The sequence below is a fragment of the Triturus cristatus genome, chromosome 7, assembly GCF_964204655.1.
Source record: "Triturus cristatus chromosome 7, aTriCri1.1, whole genome shotgun sequence".
Lineage (NCBI taxonomy): Eukaryota > Metazoa > Chordata > Amphibia > Caudata > Salamandridae > Triturus > Triturus cristatus.
In genome coordinates this window covers 401032523-401060490 of record NC_140590.1, presented here as the reverse complement: position 1 = coordinate 401060490, position 27968 = coordinate 401032523, and the positions used below count along the sequence as shown (strand labels likewise).

At 44.8% G+C, this 27968-nt stretch overlaps 1 protein-coding gene across 2 annotated transcripts in view; it reads left to right on the top strand.

Moving 5' to 3' along the window:
* The window catches only part of LIG1 (DNA ligase 1), a 502345-nt gene that overhangs the window by 50899 nt on the left and 423478 nt on the right, over window positions 1–27968 (top strand). For both annotated transcript variants that reach the window (XM_085616644.1, XM_085616645.1), the window contains exons 3-4: window positions 6087–6188; window positions 14553–15063. In XM_085616644.1, the coding sequence (XP_085472770.1) occupies window positions 6087–6188; window positions 14553–15063 (613 nt within the window). The remainder of the gene's footprint in view (window positions 1–6086; window positions 6189–14552; window positions 15064–27968) is intronic.

Here is a 27968-nt window from a genome sequence, read left to right as displayed (position 1 = left end):
GGGGAGGTCGGCACAGCGTCGTGTAGAAGTCTCAAGATTTTAGACTCCTGTGCAGTGGGACGCCAAGAAACCGCGTCTAAGGTCCAGAGGAGTCAGCCAACAGCCGGAGGGGAGAGAGAACCTCTGCCATGTCCCCAGCAGCCTCCCGAGAAGAAAGCGGATCCACTTTTCCCTAGTATCTCATCGGGGAGGCGGGGGGGGGGAAGAGAGCGAAACTGCAGAGAGACGAGGAGAGCTGAGTCTGAAGTCCGGCTCGGTCGGTGACTGCTGAGGCACTGAAGCCAGAGCCAATCTCCCTGAGTTTATCCAGCTGAATATTGGATCTGCCAGGACGGAGATTGTCTGGGACGCTCTCAAAGCTGGCATAAGAGGCGAGACAGTAAGGTTTGTAGCAAGGAAGCGGAAAAAGGACCGTCTGAAATCTCTAAATGATTTGGTGGCCCTCTCTATGCTGGAGCAAAAACTAGTCTCTGAGATAAAGTGTGCTGGGAGGGTCAGGGAGGTTCAAGCGGAAGTTGCTGCTTTTCGTTCAACTATATATCGAGGGTATGCAGATGAAGCAGCCGCCAAGTATTAAGTACATAGAAGCAAGTTTTATGAATATGGAGAAAAGGTTGGGAGTGTCCTGGCTAAAAGGCTACGACAAAAGGAGGTTTACTCTAGGATTCTCAAGATTAAGGATATGGATGGGAATTTATTAGAGACCCCCTCCCTGATTCATGATTCTTTTAAAAAATATTATGAAAAACTATACACGGCAGAACCGGTCAGAGGAACGCAACAATATTTAGAGGGAATGGGCTCTGTCGGCTTAGAGGAGGTGGATAAAGATGCACTAGTAGAAAGGGTTTCTTGGGAAGAGATCGAAATAGCTATGCTGTCACTAGCCTCAGGGAAGGCGATGGGCTCAGATTCAATCCCCTTAGAGTTTTACACTAAGTTCAGGAAGAGCCTAGCTGGGCTACTGACCTCGGTTTTCCAGGCTGCATTTAAGGGGCCCCCCCCCGGCCTCTTGGTCGGAAACAGTCATAATAATCTTTAGGAAGAAGGGAAAGGATCCCTGCGAGCTCTCTTCATACTGCCCAATTTCCCTTATAAATGCCGACAACAAAATATATTCGAAATGCTTGGCAAGGAGATTGGGGGGGATTATTACACCTTTAGTCTCACTACAACAACATGGATTCATAGCTGGGAGAGGGACCACGGATCACGTCAGGCGACTTATATCTGTCTTTGACTGGGCACAGGCAACGGGGGTTCCCGTTGGGGTGGCCCTGTTGGATGCCGAAAAGGCATTCGACAGGGTCTCCTGGGAGTTTTTATGGGCAGTGATGAGATGGAAGTCCTTTCCAAATGATTTTATACGAGCAATACAGTCTATGTACCGTATGCTGAATGCAATAGTACGGCTAGGGGGAGAAGAGTCACAGAGGTTTATGGTTAGCAGGGGCACGCGGCAGGGGTGCCCCTGCTCCCCACTTCTTTGCTCTGTTTATAGACCCTCTTATAAATAGGCTGGAGGCTGATACTGAAATCTGTCCGGTAAAAGCGCATATATATTCAGTGAAAGTCTTGGCATATGCTGACGACCTTGCGGTGCTTTCTGCGGATATGAATAAGGCTATGGAAAGAATTGTGGTCATTACTAATAACTTCGGTACAGTGTCTGGCTATAAATTAAATCTGGATAAGACACAGGTGTTACATACGGAGGCTGGTTTACCATTAGAGATGGAGGTAGCCACAGAGGCAATCTATCTAGGTGTGCTCATTTCTACTAATATTCAAGATATACCAAGGATTAATGTTGAACCACTGATTGTATCATCAAAAAATACTTTGGAGCGTTTAAATAGGCTGCATCTATCTCTATATGGAAGGGGTAATGTTCTAAAAATGTCTATCTTCCCGAAATTCCTGTATCTGTTTCGGGCTATTCCAATTATGTTTTCCAATATCTTTTTTAAGAGAATAGAGCGAATGTGTTCACGGTTCCTCTGGGGGTTTCGTCGCTCTAGAAGGGCGATGAAATGGTTATATCTGCTGGTAGAGCGGGGAGGTCTGGCCCTTCCTAACTTTTATGTTTACTATAGCGCTACGCTGCTCCAATTTATGGGTGTGTTGGTATCTGGGAACACTGAGGTTCAGGAGCCCGCTTTTTCCCCATCTATTTATGAATTGTGTTTGGGAGAATCGGCGCGAGGGTTATTACTAGAAATCCTGGAGCCAAGTTATTATAAAAAGACTCGGTTTAAGATTATTCAGGCAGCATATGCAGTATGGAAGAGGCTCAGGAAACAACTAGTTATCCCTTGTATCACGTGGTACACACCTCTGGATTCGTATATTTTGTCTTCTACCGTATATGTCATGATTCAGTTATGAGGAGGTGGTCACAGCATGGTATAAGAGTAATAGGGGACTTATTAGAGATGGGTGATATTCTTTCTTTTTTGACACTCCAAGAGAAATTTGGGGTTGGTAGGTCTGATTTTTTTCAAATATCTTCAACTTAAAAGTTTCTTGCAGGCTGAAATTGCGAGGGGGAACTGTCAGGTGTCTCAGATCCGGCTATTGGAGTTGATAAAAGGGAAATCTAAAATAGGTCAAATATACAAGGAAATTATCTTAAAAGAACCTGATGACATCCGTTAATTTGAAGCAGCGTGGGAGGGAAAACTGTCATTAACTAATCTCGATCTTCAGCTGGTATGGAGGACCGCTTGTTCTATTTTGCTTTCTGGCAGTCTAAGAAGTCAAGCCTATATGGCTATGTTTAATTTATATTATACGCCAGCAAAGATTACAAAGTGGAAGGCTGGAAGGGGGACGAGATGTGCTAGATGTGGTCTATATGGGGCAGATTTGATACATATGTTTTTCTCCTGCCCTTCGCTTCATCAACTCTTATCTGATATTGAATGTTTTATTTTAGGGTCTCTGGGTATACCGATTTCTGTGACTGCACCTTTGGTTTTGTTCGGGATAGAATATGGTATGGACCCGGGGAGGAAATTGGTACCCCATAGAGGCCTAAAGTTCATATGTATGGCGGTTCTGAGGCTATGCATAACATCTCAGTGGCTTGACCCCGAACCCCCGTCATTTGCTAACTGGAGGGCTAAGCTTATCTCAATTTACAATTTGGAAACCGCCCTATACAAATTAAAAGGTAGGGCAAGGAAGAAACTGGGGGCTGCAATATGGGAGCCGATTGGTAATTGGGTATAGTAATATACCATAATGATTATTATTAGATATATGTCTGTAAATTATGGATTATTCATGTTGGATTATGGCTCTCGGTTTGTATATGTTCCCGATTTAAGGCTTTTCTGTTTGTATACTATGAATCTTGTTTAAGTATTTTGACCTCACTGAATTGCGCAAAATTAAATAAAAATTAAAAAAAAAAAGAAAAGTATCTCATCGGGGAGGCGGGGGGGGGGAAGAAGAGAGCGAAACCGCAGAGAGACGAGGAGAGCGGAGTCTGAAGTCCGGCTCGGTGGGTGACTGCTGAGGCACTGAAGCCAGAGCCAAACTCCCCTTTAGCCGATCTAGCAGCTCCACTGGGCATCGGCCAAGATGGCCCTGTCTCCGCGGTCAGGACATCAAACATGCCTTACTCCGAAGATCTCGAGCCGAAAAGCAGGAGATTGGAGCTACGAGGACAGTAGTTGAACATGACCCCAGGTGAGTTAAAAAGGGTCTCGATCGGAGGTGGATAACAAGGGATTAGAAGCCAAGAAGGCCATCCCTCCCCGGGAGCTCCCTGCTGGAGCTCTTCACCAGTGGCCATCTTGGCATATAGCCGTATGGTTAGATGTGCTTAATAGTAGCTCGGGAGGAAATTAATGTTTGGGATTTTCTGAGTACATTGAAATAATAACCTAATCAGGAGACCTATCAACCTTTGGTTTTCTTTGCACAATAAGTAACCATTGATTCTCAGCAGGTCAATTTTAGTTGTCAGTCATCAGAGGTTGAGACAAACTTTTTCCGTGCAGGTTACATAAAGATCACTGCAGGTTGAGCTCCATCCACTGATCTAGCACAAGGTTACCTTGTCCTAAACTGCCAGACACCAACACTAATTTGTTGGTTACTGTGGTAGTGAAACCATTGACTGTAAAATAATAGAGAGGAGGTGTTCATCTTTGTTTTTTATTGTGCATTACTTCAGAGCCAAGGCTCATTCTGACTAGTTGGGAGGGTGTTGTGTGGCATATTGTGGCAATCTGTGCATGATGGGTAGCGGTACCAGCACCGTGCTGTATGACATTAAAACTGGTTTGTACAGCTGTAGTTCACTGTATGAGCAGAGTACTTGCTGACCTTAACAGAACTGCTCCGCTACCTTCTTTTTCTGTGAAGCTACAGGCCTCATCTAGCCCTTTACTGGGGGCAGAACGGATGAACATACCCACTGCAGAGGGTTCAGTATTTCTGTCCCTACCCTGTGGGTAATCCCAGATTGTTTTAAAAGAGCAGGGGCCAGAAAGTGCTATTATAAAAATCACATCTGAGTGGTTTACATTTTTCCCCATTATTGGTATTTTGACACAAGTTGTTTTAGTTATGTGCCAAGCAGGGACAGCCTATTTTGAATGATCATGACAGTGGGAAAGGTTGTTCCTATTTCCAGAGTTCACTGTCGAAAGCAGCAGGTGTCGTGGCCGCATATGTGTAACCAAATTAAAGGATGCATTTATTCATAGTCTCAGTTGGCATATAGCTTCAGGTGAGGAGAACACCATGTATTCAGTTATGAGCTTTCATTAAACTAGTAGGGGCGTTGTATGGCATGTAGTTTGTTTGTTTCATTTGAACAAATTGTTCTAAAATACGATTAACAATGTTATAGGAAATCTCACAATGTACACAGTGTTTTCTTGACATAGTGCAAAATGGTAACTGCATGAAGCCTAAGAAATCTGGCCACGGATTAGGGTGAGAAGGCTGCCTATGAAGGAAGTGTAGTTTTTTTGCAGTCCAAGAAGGAATAGAATATTAGGTAGAGTTGATGGTCCGTTGTGAGAGTGGAGGATGGACAACAGAGAATGGAGTCTCCCAAACAACTGCAGTAATTGAGGAGAGTGGTTCAGGGGAGGCCTATACCTCATGGCAGGAAAGCAACGGAGTCGATGGATCTTTAATGCTGGGAATGATGAAAGATGTCATTCAGGCATTTTACGGTACATCAATGATACCTGGGGCCGTATTTTGTATACGGCACTCTTTCCCTGTTTGCACCATTTCGCACCTTTCAGAAGGTGCGCAGGGTGGAAACTGGGACAGGCACCATATTAGAAAGAATGTGCTGCCCCCTGGCAGTCGCGAACTCGTGCTGCCCTGGGGTCAGCACATTTATAGTGAAATATGGAGGGGCTGCGTCAAAAGGTGCTCTGCTTTACAGTGCAGGGGGTATGCTGCCACCTTCTTTAAGAGGGGGGAGAGAAATCCCCTTGCAGGAGGGTACAGTTAGTGACTGCACCCGTCTGCAGAGAGAACATCTGGGCATCCATGGGACCCACTTTGTCCCCTCCGGAGGGATACCTTTTTTATGGCACACTTTCATTGCACCTCCTAAGGGCATATTTATATATGCGTCCATAATACGGTGCTTGTATAGGAGATTTCCTCATTTCCTTTGGGCAATGCCCCCGTGGAAATGAAGGAACACCCTCTCCTGATAGCGATGGGGCTAAGTGTAGGCCAGCGCTATCCGTATTGGAGAAGGAGATGCAAAAGCGTCTGTGGCCCTTTATGTAATACCATTGTGCCCTTGGGCCGCACAAAGCTGATGAACACTCCTGTTGCGCCCCCAGGACATAATGTATAATACAGCCCCAGGTGTGTTTTGTGTCTGATCTTTGTATTTTTCTCCAGAGGTTTCCTTTTAGAGCGAAGTTGATGGCTTTTTGAAGGTTGGTGGATGTGTTGTGGGAAAACAATGCAGATGTTACTTAAAGTATAATTTCTACACACTAAACATTATGTATTTTTTGCTTTCAGATTAACTATATTGATCTGTTGTAAATGGGCCTATGTGGAAATATTATAAAAGTGTCTCTCTGTTTCAGGTCTTTCTTTCAGGCCAAGCCTGGGGCAAATATTAAGAAGGAGGAGAAAGATGGAACGAAGACTGTGGCGAAGATTCCCAAAACTGAGGAATCGCCCAAAGGGCATGTATTTGCTGCTTTATTCTTGCTCTGACAATTTTGTTGCCACCTCAGCCCCACTCCTCCTTTCATTTCTTTCTGTGCCTACTTCAACCTTTTTCTTTCTTTCTAGAGGAAACGAGCATCCGCAATGCAATAGGTCTTGCATTTACGTATATGTTTGAGCTATTGGCATTGTAAATGACAACGCCTTCTATTTAGGTTTTAAAAACCAAAACCTAAATAAAAGGCATTGTCATTTACAATAACAATAGCTCAAATTTGCGTAAATGCGAGACCTATTGCATTGCAAATGCTTGTTTTTATAGATTTCACTGTTTGCCCAACCTCTAGTCTCTATTTTGCAAATAGAAGGCTGCTGTGGGAGCCATGGATGGGACAGTCGTTCAGCCCTGCAGATGCCATTGGTGGGATCTTCAGCTACCACTGATGTAATGGTGGACAGAAGTCCATGATACCAGTCAGTTCCTTTTTCAGTTCAATGCAGCTCGGACAAAAAAGATGTTAAACTAGTTTATACCTTTCATGCTTAAGAGTTGTAAATCTGCTCAGTGGCCTGCCTTTCACTCTCTTTGCTCACTTTGGCATGAGACATTGTGATGTCATAACTTAAACTCTGGTATTAATTACAATAAAATAGGCCATTTTCTTATTACTGTTCAGGTGCAATATCAGAAATAGACAGTACGAAACTCCAAGAGGGTTTTGTGTAGGTATTCAAGTCTCCTAAATATATTGCTTACTCTTGCAACTGAAATTGATTAATATTCAACTCAATTGATCAACACACACACACACGTGAATGTATTCATTGACGAACTACCAAGAAACGTTAAGATCTATTATCTCCTGCGTCACGTTACTCTGCCATTCTTCTTGTTCTGCAAAAAGAACGTGACATAAAAAGACACGGGTCTGTCTGTTATCTGGGGCTCTTCAGAGCCCGTATTTCCAGCCTGCTCTTGTTTGGTCATGTTCACTGACCTGCGCTGCGAGGCTAAAAACAGACCCAGCCTGTCAACCCCAGCAAGTGTGAGCTCAAATGAAGCAGAACCCCTGCTTTGGCAATAAGATGCCAGGAAAAGAGTCATGAGGCACAGAACAGCAAGCGTAGCACACCCTCTTAGTGTAGTCACGCGCTCGAGATGTACAATGGTGCTATGGGAAGATAATGGACAGGGTGTGGACAACTGCCAAGGCAAAGACACCCAAAAGGAGCAGGCACGTGGAGTGCACGATTATATAAAACAACACTCTGGCACCATGAATGCATGATGGGTTAACCATTTTCAGCATATTGGGCAAGACCCGCTAAACCTAGTTCCATAGTATTTCCTAGTTTGTAGAAACTGGCAGAAGGCTGAAAAACGGGTCAGGTCATGCACACACGTTCACAAAATGCATAAAATGGTGGCAGAATTAAATCAAGCCATTCGTCGTGTTTCCATGGCTTCCACCTTTCTCACTGGTGTCCTACCTTCTTTTCCTCCTCCTTTCTCCCCTTGCTGCCTCTTTCTCGCTTGCTCTGGGTCAACCTCAGACTATGAACCATACTAAACGAGTGGTGTGCGCGCGCGCCACAGCGAGACATGTGTTTCCAATTATCGCGCCCGTGTCTGGGCACGATAATTGAAAACACATGTCAGGAATGCACGTAATAGACACCAATAGGCCATGGGCGGCCAATGAGCCCGCCTTTGGCCAATTTCGTGCTGTCCTTCATAAAAAGACGCACGCAAAGGCCAATAGCGTGGGCCGAAAGGAAAAGCAGGAGCGTGTGCGATTCCTAGGTCCATTTCCAAACCCCCCTACAAAAAGTCTCTCGTTGCGCGAGCAGTGATACGCACTGCACCGCTAGGCGCGAGACCTAGAAAGGGTTCAGGGGAGTATCTGTGGTGAACTTTCCTGCGTGCATTCCTGTGCATTTTGAAATCCGTGTTACACTACAAATGTGCACTTGAGTCCCAATAACTTGCAGCTATACTTTCTCCTGCCATTCTAGCATATTTTTGATGCGTGCAGGACTCGTCTGTCCTCATCCATAGAGAAGAGGAGATGCTGCTGGTGCATTGAATGCTAAATGAGCTGAAATGCTTGTGGTATCGTAGCAGTTCCTGCCCCTGATATGAGATGTTCTGGAGATCAGACACACCTCACTAAAACTTCAGCTGGGCTTCTTGAAATGCTGAGAAGTTGGGGTGGTCTGCACTACTCGTTCTCTCACACTGCATCCTTTATAGATTATCAGAATTCATGGTAAAAATGTCACACACAAGTATTACAAACCATACATGTAGTATATTGATATTTGTGGCCTATCCACAACTCACTGATGCCAGTGAGGTGGATATTGGCCTTTCTGTAGATCTGCATATTTCAGTTTTTCCATCCGCATGTCACGTGTAGGGGGTGTGCTCTGCATAGGTTTTTTCCAATGCTTTTACCAGCATCTGACAACTGAAGCTTGTTGCCTACAACTCCTGTTGGAAAGATTTTTTTTTTACTTACATTTTTTCCTGTGCATTTTTCTAAATCGAACTTACTTTGATTTCTTTCTTAGTGTTTCCTGTGCACCCGTACTAAATAGCTAGCCTTGGGATAGATCAATTTATTCATATTGATGCCAGACCTTCATCCTAATCTTGGCCAAGGCTTCTGCTATGGCATAAGTCTCTGTTCTAACCCAATCCCAACTCTGGTATAAAAGATGAGGTTTGCAGACCGTTTAGAATGCATTTAGCATTTGCAACAAAGCATGTCCTGCAGGACTCTGGCATTTACAATAGTTTTCAGTCAATGAGTATGCCTTTAAAGCAGTTGGAGAGAAGTTACTTGTGAGGTATTGTGGCCTAGACGGACTTGAAAAAACCTCCCAGGTGACTCTCACTTTGAGTAACCTCTCTTCAGCCAGCATCGGTTTAATGACTGTCTACCTCCTCTCTTCTCAACTCTTGAATATGTTCCCTGCTAGAGGCGTTGGGGGACCAGCTTGCTGTTCTTATATCTATTTATAAATATTATTAAAGATTACCAAAGCAAAATTCACTTATTTCTCGTTGCCCTCAGAGAATTTACACTCTGTTCAAGGACAACCATCTAACCTCTTTGACATCCCACATGGCTGGAGTTAAATGGGCAGCCTAATATTAAAATCCTAACTCCTTCCTCGAGCTTTAGAATGAGTTCCTGTCTAACTGACCGGGTTAGCCTGTGCGCTATAAAGCACAGTATGTTTTTGCAAGATAGTATTTCCTCTTTGCATTCATGTTCTTTTGTTTGTTTTTTAGTTGCAGATTTTTGCACGTTCATGAGTGTTCTCACCTGGTGCCACCGCATGCCCATCAAGTTCGGTCATGGGACTTAGATATGGTAGAATCAGTCCATCATTTAAACCACTGTATAAATGGAAATATGAACCCCCAGACGCTCGGCTACTAGCGCAAACCGCATTGGCTAGAGTGGGCAAGCCTGCCGGGTGCCTGTCTTTATTTCAAGCTTTCCAATATTATTCGTCCTGTCCTTGCCTTCACATGCCAGGCCAAAATCCGATTTTCATAGCATTTATTTATACCCTATTGTATCAGAGGTTTCTTCAATATCTAGTATCGCAAGTGCATACTGTTGCTCTACTACTTATGATAAGTGTGCTATCTGCCTCAGATATATGATGCAATGTTCAAGCGATCAGACACACTATATAACTTCTGATGCAGGAAATTAATACCTGCTATTGGCACTACCAGATCAACTAAATTGCCTACCTCTGAATATATATTTACTGGCATGTGGCCAACAGATACCTGCAGCAACCTTCACCCTGGCCGCTCCACAGAAAGTATTTCCACCTACCAAGAACCACAATGGCTCTACCTCATCACATACAACATGGTATCCTCCATTGGTGTTCTTGCCTCTTCTCAAGTGGCTGTTTACACTTGCAGACAGGGTGTGAAATCTGTGCCATTGATGCTGGAACTCGCGTTTATTCCGGGCCTAACTGTATTCTGAATGAGTTTCTGCCCTTGCAGGAGGCAGCTAATGCAATCTGTGTAATCTACACTGAGAATTATGGAAGAGGAGGTTGTTGCAAGCAGCTAGGGCAGTCCTCTTGCAACACAGCATGATTGCCTCCTTTAAAGGGCTGCCCGCTGGTGCTGTACAGTACAGGATCACTGCACAGACAAGCTGTGATTGAGAAACTGCAAGCTAGCCAAGGAAAACAGTACCCATCAGCTGATGAGCTGCTGCTTGCCACTGGTGGCCCCTCACGTAGTCCTCTCCACCCTTCCTCTGTTTTCAGAATGGGCAGAATGATGTTTTTTGTATTTTTTACTCCCTCAGATTTATGATGGAAGGCTCCATCGAGTAGCATAAGACTAGGCCTGGGCAAACTTTTAATTACACAGAGTAATCTGAGTAATTTCAGTTACTTTTTTTATGTAAAATTACGCGTTTATGCCCATTTGTGTGGTTATGAGTAATTTGCCACATAACTCCTACCGCTGGAGCACTAGAACCACAAACTTAGTGTCTGGCTGCTGCTTTATGTGGTCTGTTGTATTTAGCGCTATTTTTTTTTTTAATAGCGCAAGATGCATTCTCATGTTCGTTTGGGTTACCATCCTGGCATAATCTCGCGCAATTTTGCTGTAATAATGTGACCGCAAATTACTTGAGCTACAACCACCCTTACTTAAGACCTGCACAAAGTCTGAAGTCAGAAAAAGCAGATAAAAGCCACATGGATGAGCGACTGAAGCAAGGTTGTGTGTTTGTCAGGGTGGAGCTGCAGACGGGGCTGTGGAAACACTGGGTACAACTGGCCACTACCTGCTAGATACAGCCATGAAAACTGAATGGAGAACCCCACGTTCGCTGTGTGTCTACATTTTCCTTGTGAGGCCAAATTTAGACATTTTTTCGTTGTCAGTTTGTGTCTGGTTTTCATTGGTGGCAATATTTCTCACCAGAACACAAAAAAGCTAGCTGAAATAGTGCGTCTGGCACCCAAAGCTACTATATTTGAGACCAATTGCAAAAAAAGTGTAGTTTTCAGAACGTAGGATACCGTGTATTTATCTTATAAGTTCTGTCTTTAGATTGATGTTTTTGCACTCTTGACAGGTCCTTCACCCTTAAGATTTATAAATGCAACCATTATTTCAAGTATCTTATTTTGCTCAGTTTCATTCTAATTAAATCCACTTCAGTTCCTAAAGCTTGCATTGTAGTTTTACTGTACTATAATTGCTGTTGGAATTTCACTTCTATAAAGCTGTGCTGTAGAATCTCAGACCACCACTAGCCTAATAAAACAAGCATATTTAAATTTTTGGGATCGAAATGTAAATTGGTGTGCCATTGAAACTGCTGATAAATGTCTTGTTTGCGAAATATGTCTGCGTGTGGAGGGTTCAGGAAACCATTTTATGTTTGACACCACTTTATAATTCTTCTGTGCAGTGTCCAGCATCCATTAGCAGGGCTTAGTACACCATCTTTGTACTCGCACCTTAATTGCACTGAAAGCAAACTTCCCTTTTCCTCTTGACCATTCTGTCATCTCTGCTTGGCCGCTCACACACACACTCCCCACCGTACCTCTGTGAATCTGCTGTTAATGTTGAACATAACAATGGATAAGCAACACCATTGCAATTGTCAAAGACTTTCTCTGGGCACTTCTATGCTATTGTCACAAACCTATGTGGCATTATGCATTGCAGTATACAAAGAACAGCAAGCATTACAAATTACAGAAGTCTGGTTCATATCTTAAAGTGCCTTTTCAGTCACTATCGTACTCCGCGTACATGCACTGTGTCACTCCTTTTGGCACTTATGCATCAACCCACTGATTTATTTATTCTTGAATTCACTCAGTCACCCATCCACCAAAAAAGACCCATACAAACTCAACAACCATATGCAAGTTAAAAGAATAAAAGTAGGGAAAGAGTAAAAATGTTGACACCGAATTGTGGAAGGCAAATGGTTGCAGTAGAAAATAAATTTAGTAGTGTACATCCATCTTGGAAAGGTCTGTAAATAGTGTATAATCATTGTAATAATCCACGCTGAAAAGGTCTATATTGGTTTTATCATATGGTTTTCACAAATGTGGCAGGGCCATTTCCCTTGTCATAACATTTGATAATATAAACCAATCAGACTTAACGACTCCCAATTAACCAATAAGCCTTTATTACTGACTTGTCACCGTAACCTGCCTAAGCCTTCTGGATGGTACCCAAGCAGTCCTACAAGGCAACCACCATTTATACAGTCATAAAATTACAAATTACTATACTGTTGGCAAAATTATATTCAAACCCTCTTCAGAAGACCTCACAAATGATTATCATACTGCACATCTTCAATCAGCAGGGTTTGTCGGAGGGGGTAACCAGCATCATAACCCTATCCTACTATGGTAACCAGTCAACTTCTGTGTAGCAAAATACTGGTCTGCGGGCTTCAGCATGGCCTAATAATAATTAATCTTAGCGGGCATATTTGCTTTAACAGAAGCTTTTCACAGTAAACAAGGCCTCTAGTGCCTTTTGTTATAATTTTTCCTAATAAACACAGCAGAACTATGGCATATGACATTTGATTTTTGCATGGCACATGGCAGTTTAGGTAGAGGAGGCGAATTAATTTTAAGTTAGTATATTGTTTTGCTTTTCTTCAATAGTTTTTGTTTATTTCATTTGGTTTTAGATGGTCCCTAGGGAGAGTCTGTCGCTTCAAATCCTTTTCAATGTGCATGCTATGGCCGTGCACGACTAGCCACACCAGGGATGCTCAGCGCAGTGAGCGTACCAAGAGCAGCCGTGTCTACACCTGGCTGGGGCCAACCACTGTTTTTTAAAAAATATATTTTTTTATTGTAATTGCTCATAGAAATCCTGGCTATAAAAACAAAATGGTCAGGAGTGCTGCCTCATGGAGTTCTCCGCTCCTTCAGATGAAATGGAATCCTTAGAGGCGCTACAACTGAGTATGGCGATTTGTTGCACTCTGGTATGTTAGAAAACATCCCCAGCACTCTAAAATATGCGTATTTGTGGAAGCGCTTGCTATTGGTACATGCAGTAGAAGTCAACGACTTAATCCCTGCCAATAACCAAGATATTTTACTATTGTAAAACTTAATTCCCAAACTTAATCACTGCTCCGCTAAAGTGTTCTAAAATTTTATTTCAGAATTGAAAATGTAAAAACATCCTGAGGCAGGGTGGCAGTGATTATTTTGATTCCTTTGTGTTTTTCAAAGGGAATATGTTGGTGACTATGCATCCGGTTGGCAATGATAAACTTGCTGTTCTTTTTAAAGGGAAACCATTGTCATGATACTTAAACTTGCCTGTCATTCTCCTCATTATTCCTGTAGTATAAGCATAAGTTTGCCTGAAAGTCAAAGTGCAGTGTAAATGCTCTTTTTCAGTGGAAGTCCACACATCTGCCCAATCAGAAGCTTGTAGCACGAGGGGAACAACCTGTGGGCTGATCCTAAGCCCCTTTCTCATTACGGTATCTTAAAGCTTTGTCTAGCTGTGTTGTCAAGCTAGACCTAAATCATGCATTGGCTATGTCTGTAGTCCTTCCTTTTCAGAACTGCATACACAGGCTGATACCACTACACGCAGATCTGTGTGCAAAGAACATAAAGATACAAAACCTGTACAGTCACACTGCACGTTCAGCACACATGGCCCACCGGCAGCATGTGATGTCCATGGGACATACATTTATGATTGCCTGTGGGCTTCTATAGGTGCTGCTTTAGTAGAGTAAAAATTAACAAAAAATACATGTAGAAAACCACTCTGAATCTGCAGGTAGTGCATAGTGGTGCCTATGTACAAATGCGCAAGCACACCTTTGTGCACTTCCTGTCCAGCAATCTGCCATAGCTACTGTCTTTGCAAATACGGATTCCTATAAATGGAGGCTTTTGCAAACTACATTATGCTGTTGCAGCACAGAGCAGATACTTACTTTGCTTGACCAGTTTCCAACTTAAATTTAATTCTGATTATTGATCTTGTTCCAACCAATTATTTGTTGAAAAGCCACATTTCTCCCATAAATATTCCAGTTTTTGGCTGATTATGGTGGTCAACGGTTTCCTTTTTATTTCTTTGGTCTTCAATCACTTGTTATGCTGCAATAAGTGCATCTCTATGCCATCGGAAGATGCCCATGGCCAATTTCATGAGCACATTAATGTCTACTTTTGTCCCACTCTGTTTTTCAAACCACCAGAATTGGCAATGCTAGACCGACTGGCTTTTACAGGGCTTGTTTTCCTTGTTAGTGAGAAGTATTCTGAATCTGTTTCTCTTACCTATGTTTATATAGGTCTAAGAAACCTGAGCGGCCTTTGAAAGAGAGGAATGGAGTGGAGTCCCCAGTAACCCGCGCTCCTAAGAAGTATTCACGGGTTATCGAAAGTGACAGCTCTGAAGAAGAGGAAGAGCATATGGAGGTGGAAGAAGAGCAGAAAAGCGAGTCTCCATCCAAAGCTAAGGTTTCTAAGAAAGAAAGGTCTTTGGAGAAGAAACCTGAGTCACCAGCCAAGAAACAAGATAATATAAAGGGAAAGGAAACTGAGGAGGAAAGTGAGATCCTAACCAAAGTTAGGAAACCATTGAAGAGCTCCTCCTTGGAGGAGAAAGCTAACTCTCCAGTCAAAAAGACCGCATCTACTACAAAATGTGAGGAGTTGTCGAAGGAAGAAGAATCTACTGCGGCTGAATGCAAGATGCTAACTAAAGGTGATAAGGTGGAAGTAGAGACCCCATCCAAAGGTGGGAAACCATCAACAAAAGAAGAATCGGTGAAGACCCCACTCAAGAGTATTGTGAAGCAGGTAGAATCATGTGTCTTAAACGTCAGCTGCTTATCCTCCACTCCATTCTCAACGTTCCTTTTGCTTCATGTTGTCTAGTTTCTGGTTATATACAATGCTCCTCTATATTCAACCACTCCCACTTTAAAACTCCAACTACTGCAACAAGCATATGCAAGCTAAATTAAAAGAGCAATCATGTAAAAAAGAAATCCTGCAGCCTAAACATGTCACACATATGCTGAAAACAATTAAATGAATAGGTAAGCGTAGCAGGAGGTGGCGCAATTGCAATAGTATTGTCCATGGTGTACAACGACTGTATTAAGAATCCCCATTAAATTGGAATATTTGGCTTTAACATATGCTTTTGAAAGTAGATGTCACTCCTACCTGCTTTTTGACCTATCTTTTAATAATAAACTGATCAGATGTGACTAACTTTTCCCGAAGTTAATACCAGAAATGGGTATTTAGACGCTTTACATTGAACCTTTCCAACCATTCAGTTAACCAATTCAAAAATAAATTGTAGCCTAACAGTTAAATTGCATTCAGAGGTCGAATGAATCAATTCAGACCATAGCTTTTTGCAATTCAGGCCAACTGTTTTGAGTGTGAGCCTTTCCGTGTAGCAGCCTTAAGGCAATTGGTCTTAGAATTGCCAATATGTATAACATTACAGTTGGCAAATCAATATCCACCTTTCCTAATGGGGCTTAACACTGATTCTCAGTTTTCTAGGCCCTACGGGTTTTCTCTGCAGACAACGAAAACCTGCATAATAACATGCCACCCTTAACGGCCTACTTCCTCTTCACATATGCTTTTCACAATAAATATGTCTGCCCTACTGCCTTTGTTACATATTTTCAGAATAGATTAGACCTATAGCATGTGGCATAACTTTTCCCAGTTAACTAATGGGGCTTAGAGCCTTTAGCATTGGCTTAGTGACAGTGACCGCTTTAGCCTGGTACGACCAGTGCTATCCCACCGGGTGCCAGGGTCTATGGGGCGCCCTCTGCATGACCGACTGAACCAATATAAGAACAGCATTTGTGTGTGCTGGATTGTTCAGGAGATAACTATCAAAGTTATTATGCTATTGTAATTAATGCACTTGACGGCGAGACTCCTAGTATAATAGCATAGAGGGTTAATGTTCCTGTTGCAAAGCACAACGTGTCACATGCAGATCAAATTTATAGAGATTGCTTAGAGAGTTATTGCTTTTGTCACAGAGATCCTTTTGTTTTGACTGTCCTCAAAAAGTTGCATGCAAATTGAAAGGCAAACGTTTCGAACCTTGTTTATTCCCTCACTATTTTGTTCTAGGTTTGCTAAAAAGAGTTCCTTTGGGTAGCAAAACAATGTTATTAGTTTAGGACTCCTTGTGTTACATTTATGGGTCTGATTTGCTAACAGTTTTAGCCTGGTTTGCATCATAAAATAGTGCGATGCCCTACGTTAAGTCAAGGAGGCATACCAGGGGTAGCACTTTTGATGCAGCGGAGTTTACCAGCTCTATACATACAACACTCATTTGGGCCCATATACATTCATACACTCAATAATCTAGCAAATATCCGCTGGACATCAATTTTGATTTACCTTCGGGAACCTTTACGCCAGTATTCTTACCAATCCGGTCTCCTAAGTAAATGTACGTTGTCGAAAGATCTAGTAGTAGATTAGAATAGGGAGGAAATGATGATAGTAATAACAATTCATTTAACTTTTATTCAAAGAACCACAGACTCAGGAGTTTGAAAGATTTATCTGAATTAATAATTTTGTGAGTCAAATCGAAATACAAGTAGATACACCACAATTCTCCATCAGGTAAAGGTAGTACAGTTAGCTTATAATTCGGTTCACATTAATTAAAGTCTTGTGATGACAGTACCTGAGGAGAGAAATAATAGAGCGCAAATACTTAACATAACCCCACAGAGCTATATTTACCTAGAATGGTGTGAGGACCTAGACATCAGAGTATCAAGGGTTCAGGACCGGTTCAGGCCCGGGAAGGTGATCTCTTCTAGTGTAATGCCAGCGTTGCACCCCTCTCTGGTGCTACTCTCTCCGACTCAAGCTCGTTCGGACCCCTTCCTAGATGTGCCTCCTCGGTTGTTCCGCGATCTTTCCCTAGTGTTGGCTTCTTCAGTCAGATTGCAGCAAAATTGGGCAGCATCTCAGCATAGCATCGGCATCAAGTGGATCAAGTGTGTGACTAACTAGAACTTGCCTCTGTTATGCCAATTCAAATGTATGATCCACCCCCAAATGTTTCAATTCTATGTACACCCCATAATTTGATTGGGCCAGGCAGTGGGGTGAGGACATCACACCATATTAAGTGTAATAATTTTCTTTAGTTCTATTGTCTCATTTCCCCGCCCCTTAATTTTAATACCCACAAGCTTTATTCCCACAAGCATTTCATATGTGGATTGATAAATCTGTTTCGTCGTCTTCCTCTCGTAGGGTCAGAAGTTGATCTTCCCATGTCATTGCTGGCCACATGGGTTGGCAGCCATTCAATGACTTAATTGGTTTCAGAACAAGAAGGTTTCACGCATGCATAGTTGCCGCAAAGGATAGGGACATCGGTCACCCTCCAAGGCCCAAATGTGAGCTTTTAATAAAGTCAGAGAAGAACATGTTAGAATACAAATTTAAATGAATTCACTGTATACCACTTCTATTCTAACCCCATTTACTTAATCTATTCTTTGCATTAATGGCTTAGTAAAACTTGCATAGCTTAGTTTCAGTATGGCATGTGCGTTAATGCGAGGTTTTCGAGCAGCCATGTTAAAAGCTATTGCGCAGCTGCAAAGATTTCCCACCAAGCTACAGGAGACGTCCTACTACGTAGAAGTAGTAGACACATGCGCAGAAAAGTTCCCGCGTTTTGGTGGCTATTTTAAAGACACTGGTTACTCATTAGTAAAGCACATAGAAAAGCTTCCCCTAGATACAATATGTAAAATGTGATGCAAAGTTATTACTCACAAACAGGTTGGTTATAATGTTACAGTTTATTTCAGAGGATTGGGTACGAGCAAGTTTCTTTTTATACGAAACCTTGCTCCATAAATCCCCTCTCTGATGGCATTTTATGCCATCACTAGCTTCTATTAAATCAGATGCCAACTTTAGCACTCTACCATTTCGATTTCTTCAAATCTTTTATTCCCTCCTTTATCTTTCTTAAATTGTGATCCTTTCATTCTTTTGTAGAAATTTCCCTTCAATTCTTCAAGTCGTATTGCATCTAATTTTCTTTTCCTACACTTCTCATTCACTTCGTACCTTTTTTCTTTTTCCACTGCATTTGTGGCAAAACATTATCATTAGAACTAACAAAGTTATGTACATGATCAGCAAGAATATTTGACCTAAGATACTCTTACCTATGTTAGAAACTAATAGTGGAAACTATTTATTTTTCTCCATACCACTGTCAACCTCCAGTGGTTTTAGTTCTTCTTCCAAATGCGTAATAATTTTAATATGCCTTCCAATTTCTACACTTTTATTAGGTATATATGTGCAACAATGTTGGGCTTTCAACATTTTACAGACCCCTCCCTCTTTTGCTATTAGGATAACGAGGACAAGTCGATTTTGCAAAACCATAGCTCTAACAGCACCTAATTCTGTATTGATCAGTAAAAATCCTCCAGCAGTGTCAGTAGATGACCGATCAACTACTGTTGACAATTGACAGATTTATCGAGAATTCAGCAAAACCCCCACTGAAGGTATCAATGCACCAAATATATCGCCTACTATTTCCAAAAAACTAGCTCTTTTACATCTGGTTAGTCCATTACTGTCATTATTGCTTCCAGTGATTCTTTTAACATGATAAACTTTAGGGAATACTATTCCGAAATAGCAACTCCCCTACCAGTGATCAGGCAACCTAAAATAGACTTTGTTTCCACAGATATATTAGAAATTACAGGAAATACTGGATCAGTTCCTCCTTTTAGTCCCCATCCCCCAATTACTAAGAAGTTATGTTCACATTCACTGGAACCAATAAATGCATTGTTCTATTCTGTTTTAAGTCTATGGAGACAGATTTTCCCTTTCTTTTCAAAATCCAGTGACATAGCAGCATGAGTTTTGCCAGTTACCAAAAGATCTTCCCTTTCAGCCCATTTAGGTACCTGAGGTTTCGGACCTGAGGCTTCGGATCTGAGGCTCTTCTTTGGAAATCCTGTCTCCTTGGAAATCCTGTCTCCTTTGTTCTACTAAGTTCAAAAATTTCTTTTCTTCTTCATGCAATTTACATGTTAGGTTGCGTTTGTGTGCATCAGCTATATCTATTGTCTTCATTGTTAGGAAATATTCACCCATGAATTGTGAGTCTTTAGTACTAAGGACAGGGTTCATGCTCTTTCGCATAGGGACTTCTGAAAATATTACATCTACATTTGAATAATACTGCAGCTTTCCAGTTTTATAAAATAAGCTAGCTAATACACTACATGAAATACCATATGTCAAAGGTAAGTGATCAGTTACCCCTTCAGCTACTGAGTTTGGCAATTTCATGCGCACACAACAATCACTAACTTCCATTGTTTCTACATAATGTACTAAGTGATTTGCAAAAACATTTAAATCCGTTTCGTTTTTATCTACAGTGTGGTGTAAATCTAACTCGTTTGGTGTTCTAAGTCTACTGTCTCCTTTAATGTTTGCTACTTCCGTATGTGCATTAGTACTATTCTGTTTGTATCTATCCATCAAATAAGGAATAGCTATTGCTAATATTACCCATATTATGAGGACTAATATTAAGCTACATATACAGATTCTACAACACTTCTTTATACAGCTTTGTTTTGGTTTTCCAATAACTTTGACAGACATTTTGGACCCGAAGATTGGTCTCTAATTCAGAACTTGGTATGAGATTACACCTTGAGCGTCTTCTCTCCCTTTCAAGTCGGTCTCACTTCATCTATTCATTCGTCATTCAGCTCTTCATCACTTTCTTCATTTGAGTCAAGATTTTCAAAATCTTCAAGAATGACATATGTCCACTCAGGACCCTTGAACTTGTTATTCAGTGTCTTCAACCTTTGGCTCCTTTGTTTTGGTGTTAGAGGAAGGTCCAGATTGACTGGATACTTTGTTTACTTGATCAGGTTCTTCACTGATTGTCTTAAGGCGGTATTTCAGACTCTTAATAATTCTGGCCGATTATCACCTTTTAGATTTTTCTTAATTTTTACTGCACTGTCAGTTTCTTCAAGGCTTCTTTTTATTTTATTTTATTTGCGGCACAATTTGATTATCTTCGTCTTCAAATTTCCTCTCTATCTGACCTTGTCCAGGGCTTATTGTTCTGCCTGGATAGGTCCATCTATCTCAATCTGACCCTGTTCAGGATTGGTGATGTCTCGTTTTTCTTCTGTATCCTGAACTTGTTTCTTTGCCTATCTGGTCCTGTTCAGGTCTTTTTACCTCTTTACCGTCTTCTGCCTGACCGTTTTCTCTAAACCCTATCTGTCCCTCCTCAGACTCCGGAATGGGGCTTTTGTTTTCTTCTGTCAGAGTATATTGTTCTCTCCTTAACTGTTCCTGCTCAGGTTCCCTAATACTCGTTTTCCCTACTTTCCTGAGCGAGTGCTTCTACACCTGACTGGTCCTCACTCTTTTCCTGTCTGTCCAACTGTGTTTGGCTTCTAGTTCTTATAAATACTTCAGGTGTGTCCACCGCAGGGGTCCAGTCGTCCTGATAAGTGCTTGGTTGTTCTTGGGCAGCTACCTCAGGATCTTCTATAGGAAGTTCTTCAGCTGCACAACCTTCAGCAACTTCAACTTCTTGTTTCAATTGAAATTCTTCTTCTTCAGGAGCTGGTACCCTTTTGGTATGACTTACATGGATCCAATCAGACAATCCTGCACACTTTACAGCTGTTGAAGTAGTCAGTATGACTTGATGTGGTTTGTCCCACCTCGGTGCTAGGCACTAGAGTGTGATTCTTCACAACTACCCAGTCACCAGGATTCAGATCATGCGCTGGGTTCAGCTGTCTGTTGACTGCGTCTTCCCCCAACCTGATGAGAGATAGAAAGCACTCTGTCAGCCAACTCTTTGCAATACTCCAAAACCAAGTCTTCAGTTATATTCAACAGCTTGTGTCCTGGTACACATGCTTGTCTCATGGCTCTTCCCATGAGTATTTAATGGGGACTCAAGCCAGTATTTTTGTCTGGAATACTTCTGAGTCCCATCAGAACCAGAGGTAAAGCATCAGGCCATTCCAGTGGGGTGGATGCACACACCTTTCCGAGTCTTGACTTGATTGTGACATTTAATTGTTCTACCACCCCAGAAGCCTCTGGATGGTAAGCGCAGTGCAATGTTTGTTCGACTTTGAATGCTTCGCAAATTAGTCGAATTATTTCATTATTAAAATGAGACCCTCTATCTGATTCAATCGTTACTGGAAAATCAAATCTAGGGATGAGTTCTCTTAATAAGAGTTTGGCCACTATCAAGCTGTCATTTCGTCGGGTATACTTCCACCCACTTTGAAAATAAACAAACTATGACAAGTACATATTTCAACCCTTAACAAGCAGGCAGTTGAATGAAGTCTAATTGAAGTCTTACAAAAGGACCTTCTGCTTTTCCAATCTTTCCCATACTAACCACAGTTTTCCTGTCAGGATTCATTTGTTGACCTGTTCAACATCTTTGGCAAAGACTCTCTGCTACATTCCTGAATTTTGCGTTAAACGAATCCTGTCGGAAAAGTCGAATCATTGCATCTCTGCCCACATGTGTGTCTCCATGATAAATTCTAGCCATCGGTGCAAGCATACTGTCTAGCATTAATGGTCTGCCATCATAACAAACCCACACACCATATTTTGCCCTTCTTTGACGTCCTATTTTCACCCACTCTTCCTTTTCTTTCAGGTCCACTCCATCCTGCAGATCTTTCACCTCCTCCTAGGTTCCCACTCCTGCAAGTAGCATAAGTTGGCAGCTAATTCCACAAGTTTCGATTTTTCTTATTTAGTGCAATTTTATGTCTTGCACAGTGCTGGGTAACCTGGTCAGCATATCTGATACCGGCTGTCACATAGTCCTCTCCTGATTGGTGAGCAGCACACTTAAGCACAGCCACCTCCCTTTTTTTTTTTTTTTTTTTTTTTTTTTAAAACCATTATTACAATTTCGAAAAGATACAAGTATGGGCCTACAACCAACAGGCCGGCCGCTAGACGCAGTGTAAACATAAGCACAACTTAACATGCACATCAATGAAGCAGCAAAAGAGTTACTAAAGTGCTAATCATCGCAGTCAGCCACAGCCGCAGTCCCTAAACAAACAGGAAAGGTTTCATATTTTTGAAAAACAGAAAACATCAAACTCACAAGGCAGAGGAGGTTAATGGCAGAAACATGTGCTCCTCGTATCGAGGGAATAAACCAACCCGGGTAGACAGAGGGGGGGGGGAGGGGGGCAAGGCAGAAGCGACAAAGTTGCATGTCGCAGGAGCATACAGGAATGCGGGGGCTAGGGAGACAGAGCGGCGTCCATCTCACGCGTCTGGGGCGGGGCGCAAATACCTCCACGATAGGAGTTCCAGGGACCCCACACCTTAATCCACTTCCCAGGCTTGCCTCTCGCCACATACACCGTTTTCTCTCTAAACATACACCAGTCCATGTGTTCCTTCCACGCTGAGACCGTTGGCGGCCTCTGGGAGCCCCACAGTTGTGCAATGTCACGCTTCGCTACCATATAGCCCAGAGTCACCCACTGCGTCTGCATCACATTGTAATCAGTCGGCTCCCAGACATTCAGCAAGCATCTACGTGCCTCCGGCAACAAGGCAACATGCGTGACTTTTTCTAACACCGCATGCACTCTGCACCAAAACCGAGTCACCTCCGGACACTCCCACAAGATATGGAGAAAAGTCCCCAGTAGCCCACAGCCTCGCTTACACAAACCATCCACCGAATACCCCATACGCACCAGGCCGGGCCCCGTGACGTACACTCTATGCAGTATCTTAAGCTGGACGAACCGCAATCGGGCCGGGATAGCCACCTCTTTCGGGGAGGCCACCGCTGACACCCAATCCTCGCCGTCCAGTTCTATACCGTCTGCAATCCATGTCTCCCGCAATGAGGCCAGCAAACCCATTCGATCATTGATAAGCTTTTTATAAATCAACGAAATGGTGCTATCCGGCACATAGCCGTCCAATATTCTGTCTTCCAACGGGGAATGCTCCGGAATAGCCGCCACGTCTGAGAACATGGAACACAAGGCATGATGAACTTGAACATACCGATAGTATTCCCTATCATTCAACTGGTATTCCGTTTCCAGCATGTCGAACGTCTTGAATTTCCCTTTCGTCCAGAGTTCCCCTACCGTGCTGATACCAATCGTATCCCACTTCTCGAAGCCTTTCGTAGTATACAGACAACCCAAACGCTGGGACGCGTACAATGGCGTAGCCCGAGTCAAGCGATCCCTCCACCCCATCGCCGCATTTGCTGCATGCCACACCTGCACTGCGACCCGCGTCGGGCCCGTCAACCGCGCATCAAGGGACCCCGAGTATAGTGCTCGATTATAGTCTCCGCCTGGCAGTAGCAATTTGTCCATCTCAAAAGCCGGGTTCAAAGCAGGGCCATACATCCCGTGATTGACGGCAGCCAACTGGGAGGCCCAGTAATATCGCTTAATGTCAGGGAGGGCGACCCCCCCGTCATACCACGGTAGGGTCAGTTTAGCAAGAGCAATCCGCGGTCGCCCATCCCAAAACAATCGACGCTGGAGACACTCCACCTCCCGAAAGTAACGGGCCGGCACTACGTCCATAGTATTCTGCAGGGCGTACAAAAAACGTGGTAGCGACATCATTTTGAACAATGCTGCCCGGCCGAGCGGCGAGAGCGGCAGCCGCCGCCAACCCGCCACATCCGCCCTTAGGCGCTGAAGGGGGGGGGAGAAGATTCCGTTCATACCGGGCCACCGGATCCAGGGTTATAAAGATACCCAAATACGTGAACCCCGACTCCGAAATCTGGATAGGGCACCCCCGCGGAAGGGGGGGGGCCTCCCCGGAGAGAACGTATACACAAGACTTAGCCCAGTTAATTACCAACCCGGAGTTGCGACCAAAGGAGCTCAACACATCCACCAATACAATGAGCGATTTACGCGGAGATGCAAGATACAAGAGGATATCGTCCGCATATAGGGAAACACGATCCTCGTATTCCGGCGTCCATCTAAGGCCACGTATCGAGGGGTGCCACCGCAACCATTCCGCAAGGGGCTCCAAGCAAAGCGCAAAGAGAAGAGGCGACAGTGGACATCCCTGTCGGGTGCCCCTACCCAAAACAAAGGGAGCCGACACCCGTCCGTTGACCACTACCTGTGCCAGTGGGTTGTCATAAAGCAATTTCACCCAACCGATAAACCCCGGGCCGAACCCAAACTTCGCCAACGCCGCCCAGATGTATGGCCATTCCAAGGTGTCGAACGCCATGGTAGCGTCCAAGGACGCCAAGATGGCCGGCTCACGAATGAATGGGGCGCGAGCAAGGACGCCATGCAGTCGCTGCAGGTTCAAAGCGGTATTGCGATGGGGTATAAAACTGGATTGATCCTGATGAATCAGGTCGCCCACAACCCGGATCAGACGATTGGCCAGTACCTTGGCGAGGATTTTGGGCTCCGCGTTTAACAAAGAGATAGGCCTGTAAGAAGTACACCGATCCCGCGGCTTCCCTTCCTTATGGATAACAACAATACTAGCAAGACGTTGGTCAGAAGGGAGGGAGCCCGCCGCCTGAGCCTCAAGGAACATGTCCCGGAGATACGGGGCAATCGCATCTGGGCGCAGCTTATACAATTCGATGGGAAGTCCATTAGGACCCATGGCCTTACCCGAGGCAATGGAGCGGATGGCCAAAGCAATCTCATCTGGCGATAGGGCCGCATCCATCAATACTTTATCCTCATCAGATAGGGAAGGCAGAGTAATATCTCGAAGCAGCAGTTGAGAGTCTTCCTCCGATCGCTCTGAGACCGGAGAGTAGACCCCGTGAAAATACTCCGCAAAGCAATCAACAATGCCACCGGGGTCCGTCACCCGCACACCATCCACCCTCTCAATCTCCGGCACCACTCGACTCGCTCTCTCCTTCTTATCTAACCAGGCAATCAACTTCCCTGCCTTATCACCCATATCGTACAATCGCCCCTGTTGCTCCCTGCCCATACTCCTAGCAGATTCAGTAACCAGCGCCTTATAGTCGGCCTGCTTAAGCTCCAGCTCATGCAATCTGTCATCCGTAACACCTTGCTCCAAATCACTCTCCAACTCGGTGATCTCATTTTCTAGCCGAACAACCTCCTGCGCCTCGCATTTTTTGGTGTGGGAAATGAGAGATAGGGCCTGGCCCCGGAGCACCTTCTTAAAGGCCTCCCAAAGGGAGACGGCGGAAGACACCGACCCCACGTTATCATTAAAATAGTGTTCCAAAGACTTAACCAGGTCTGCACGGATCGTGGGGTTTCGTAGGTACCAGGGGTTGATCGGCGCCACCCTCCCCTCCGCCCCCAAGGCGATATCTAGGTGTAGCAAAAGAGGGGAGTGATCAGATATACCGCGTGCCAAGTGTCGCACTTCCCCGATCATCCCAGCTTGGGCCGCAGGCACTAGCATATAGTCCAGCCTCGAAAGACTACCGTGGGCCCCAGAGTGGAAGGTATATTGCGCCTGTCTAGGGTGTTTCAACCGCCAGCAGTCTATCAGTCCCAGGGTATCCAGAAAGCCCCCCAGCCAGTTCTGGGCCCGAGGGAGGTCCCTAGGGGGGGTGTCGATCTTCAACTCCGGAAACCACTGCGTTAAAATCCCCCCCCCCCCCAAGACCAAACCCCCCCCCCCCCCCCCCCCCCCCCCGGAAGCCCAAGTAGCAGGCGCCCCAAATCAGCAAAGGTGGCCGTCTGCAGGCCCGGCGGCACGTAGACCGCGAACAGCGAAATCAATCTACCCTCCCACCTCCCCACCAGCGCAGTGTAGCGCCCTCTGTCGTCGTGGAGCACCTCATCCACCACCAGCGGGAGAGAGGTCCTGACTAAAATGCCCACTCCCCTCGAGCCAGAGGTGAAACCAGAATGGGCCAGGAGGCGATATCCTCGTCTGTTCATGGCATGAAAAGAGTTCCCTATGAGGTGCGTTTCCTGCAAGAACACAATGTCAGGCGAAATACGTTTCAAGAACTGCAGGACTACCCCCCGCTTTATCCTGTCCCCCAGCCCATTCACATTCCAGGAAAGAAGTCTCAGTCCCCTACCCCCCATCCCTCCCAGCACAAAATATCCCCCTCCCGGGGAGCACAATCATAATAGCACAGCAAAAAATTATTACCCCGCCTTGTGAAACAAACAAACAAACCCCAACCCCCCCCCCCCCATCAACCCCAACAAAACTCCCCCCTCCCTGCACCCCTGCGTGAGCCCGAACAGCCCCCCCAACATGCAGTGTGCCTGTCACCCCAATATGGAAAAAGGACAAAAAAAAACCCCAGAAGGAGGAAAGGGCCCCAGCAAGCCCCCCGCAACCTCCAAATACCACGGGGCAAATCGTTACAAACTGGAGTCCAGTGCAGCCACAGGTGCAAAACGTTACCAATACAGTCCATCACCAGGATCACAGTTCCATTCCTACTCCGTCAAACCCTCTCCGCTCTCCGCCATCCGACCCTCCCGATCCCGACTCTTGGGCAGGGCATCCAGCCACTCTCCCACCGCCTCCGGCCGGTCGAAGAAGTGGGAGCGACCATCCAACTCGACCCGCAGCCTAGCCGGGAACAGCATCGCATACTTGAACTCCATGTCTCTCAAGCGCCGTTTGATGGCCGAGAATCCCATCCGTTGCTTTTGAACCGCTTGTGTAAAGTCTGGGTAAAAGCTAACATTAGAGTTCTCAAATCGTAATGGCCCAGCCACCCTCGACGCCTGCAGGATAGCGTCTCTATCCCGAAAATTAAAAAGTCGGGCAATGATAGGCCGCGGGGGGGCACCCACCTTGGGCGCACCCCCGGGATCCTGTGGGCCCGTTCCACAGCGAAGAACTTGCTCAGCCCTTTGGGTGCTAGATGAGTCACCACTAGATCCTCCACAAAAAGATCCACAGCAGACTCCTCCGACCGTTCGGGCACACCGATAATGCGGACGTTGTTCCGTCTAGCCCTGCCTTCGGAGTCCTCAAGGCGACGCTCGGTCAGGTCACTGGCGAGCTGCAACCTCCGCACCGTAGTCTGCAAGGCGGCCACATCTACTGTTAGGCTCGACGCTGCTTGGGTCAATGAGTCGACCCGGTCATTGGTTTTCGACAGGTCCGCTCTGACCAAGGTGACCTCAATCAGCACTGAGTCCAATTTGTTAGCCAGAGTATCCAATTGCTGGTTCACAGTCACCTTCATCTCCTCAATGGCCCCCATGACATCCAACAGGGTCAATTCGGATGATGCGCCCGAGGCCTCCTTGGGCGGCTCAGGCGATTTACGCGATCCACTAGGGGATCCCTTTGGCTGTGCATAGCGGTCCATATTGTTGGCCTGGGAATAAGCTCCCCTCCGGGTAGATTTGGGTTTCAGTTTGTCGCCGTCCACTCTCGTCGTCATCGTCAGCGATCAGCAAGGTCAGCACCCTCCAGCACCCGGAGGAAGGCCAGGAGATCCGGGCCGCCAACTGAAAGTGGCCTGTTTACAGTTCAAGACTAGGCCTTGCACTCCGTACTCCGCGCAGCTCTCCCAATGTCCCACGCATCAGTCTCGGTAGCTTAACTCGAAACCGAAAGTGAAAGCACGGGGTCCGGGGCAGGCCCAGCCTGGCATGCCGCTGTTG